Here is a 2159-nt window from a genome sequence, read left to right on the forward strand (position 1 = left end):
ACTTTGATTCCCAGCACCAAAAAAATTACATTGTAGCTTGGTAGTTGCCTGTGTTGATTAAATAGGTAAAACATAAAACACATCATTATTTATCCTGAGCAGTAGCACAAGTTGGAAAGATGAAACATGTTCAAGAAAAATACACAGATGAAAAATACATAATGGCTGATAAGGGGGCTTAGAAATGCTGAGGATATTATAATCCATGTGGTAGGTTAAAGACTAGTCCCCAAACATTGGGTCACATCCCTATCCCCTGAATTTTCAAATGTTACCTCAAATGGGAAGTTTCTGAAGATGTGACTAAGTGGTGGAACGATCACCCTGGATTATCTAGTTCTGAATGCAATCACATCCGTTCTTCTAAGAGAGAGCAAAAGGAAAGTTGACTCATATAGAGTAGAAGATGGAGCAGACAGAGCAAGACGACGTCTTTGAAGAGTAGTGATGTGGCCACAAGCCAAAGCATGTGACAGCCACTAGAGGGGGGAAGAGGGAGGAACAATTCTCCCCCAGAACCTCCAGAGGGAGCATGATTCTGCTGACACCATGGCTTTAGTCCAGTGATATTATTTTGGATTTCCGGCTTCCACAATTGTAAGAGAATAAATTTCTGTTGTTTTAAAACATGAAATCTGTAATAGCAGCTCCAGGAAGCTTATACATCTAAATCATTTTAGATTGGGCTGGGGATATAGCTCAGCCACACAGCACCTGCCTAGCAAACAGGAGGTTAATTCCTAATACCAAACAAACAACAATAACAAAATCATTTTAGATTAAAGGGGGGCCGGTGGCAAGCGTGAGGTCCTGAGTTCGATTCCCAATTCAAAAAAAATTTTTTTAGATCATTGCCAAGAAGGACAACCACTGACTACTGTTTTAATCTTCTAATCTTCTCTTGGCATGAGGCTATCTAGCGTATATTCTGGCTATCTAGCGTATATTCTGGCTATCTAGCATATATTCAGTGAGGTTTGTTTATTTTGTTTTGCTTTTTTAAACAGGGTCTCGTTATGTAGTTCAGGCTGGCCTTCAATTCACAGGGATCCTCCTGCCTCAGCCTCCTAAATACTGGGATTACCACCATGCCCAGCTAAAAACTATATTTTTTTAACATCCTTGTCCAGCGTCTGGGAAAGACTAGGTTGAGGGGCAGGTAAGAGGAGAAGCTCAGCTCAGCAGCTCTCCCAGAACCTCAAGGGCTCACCTTGGGACCCACCTGCAGGTCCCCTTCTCTGTACACTGCTTTCCCGGGGCCACGGTGGGGACCACTGTTGGGAAAAGAAGGGATGGGAAAGAGAAGAGAGGGCCAGGTTATTCCCGCTAGCAGTCTGGCCCAATGCTGGGGATCCCTGAACACGCGGCCTTTTCCCGTCCGGCCCCGCCCTGAGACGTGGGCAAAGCGATGCCCCGCCCCTTCCTGGGGGCCAGACTCCGCCCCCAAGAGTGCTCGGGGTCGAATGGGGTGGAGGTGAGGGACCGGGTAGGGGTCCTGGGTGAGAGGAGGGTTGGGAAAGGTCTGGTCCTGGAGCCTGCGTCCTGTGCTCCCGAGTTCACACTTGCCCCCTTTCTCAGGGGCTTCCATTCATTTGGGGCCAAGAGAGAACAGCTGCCCACGCCCCCAGACTGCAGTAGCTGTGCGGATGGAGGGCTTGGGGGAAGCCGCGCGGAAGCGGGGGGATCCCGGGCTGGAGGCAGCCCTGAGGTGGAGCGGAGAGGGGAGAAAGTTGGACACTTCTGTGACCAGCGGCGTCTTGTGTCTGGGCGAGGGTCGGGAGGCCCTGGATGAAGTTTTGGGACCATGTGGAGGGGCAGTCTGGGAGCACAGAGTAAAATTCTGGAGGGAGCAGAGCAAAGATTTGGAGCCCCAGGCTTAGGAGGGGCTGTAGATGCCCAGTATCCTCGGGGAGGCGCCGAGTCTAGGGTGCTTCACGGGATTAAGGTGTGGGTGAACAGGATGGGATTCCGGGGTGCAGATTAGGTAGAGTCTAGGTGCGCAGGATAACATTTTCCCTTGGGGTCTGGGGCCCCCAGGTAACTCTGGGGGTCTGGCATCAGGTCGATGACCCCAGGACCCCGCACAGGGGGCCCCTGGCCCGGCTCCCGGAGGCGGCTCCTGGAGGCGCCGCGGGGGACCGGGTGGGGGCCAGCGGCCG

The 2159-nt window shown here is 51.5% G+C and overlaps 1 protein-coding gene across 2 annotated transcripts in view; it reads left to right on the forward strand.

The window, feature by feature from the left end:
• The first annotated feature begins 1407 nt into the window (after positions 1-1407).
• Positions 1408-2159, forward strand: part of Efemp2 (EGF containing fibulin-like extracellular matrix protein 2) — a 7516-nt gene continuing 6764 nt past the window's right edge. The window contains exon 1 of one of the 2 annotated variants that reach the window (XM_005384452.2): positions 1408-1474. In XM_005384452.2, the coding sequence (XP_005384509.1) occupies positions 1464-1474 (11 nt within the window). In that variant the 5' untranslated portion in view covers positions 1408-1463. Of the gene's footprint in view, positions 1475-1689; positions 1709-2159 lie in introns of those variants that run through there. The other variant, XM_013513845.1, reaches the window with a different exon arrangement.

This window comes from Chinchilla lanigera, unplaced genomic scaffold (assembly GCF_000276665.1).
Source record: "Chinchilla lanigera isolate Chin_1 unplaced genomic scaffold, ChiLan1.0 scaffold00021, whole genome shotgun sequence".
Lineage (NCBI taxonomy): Eukaryota > Metazoa > Chordata > Mammalia > Rodentia > Chinchillidae > Chinchilla > Chinchilla lanigera.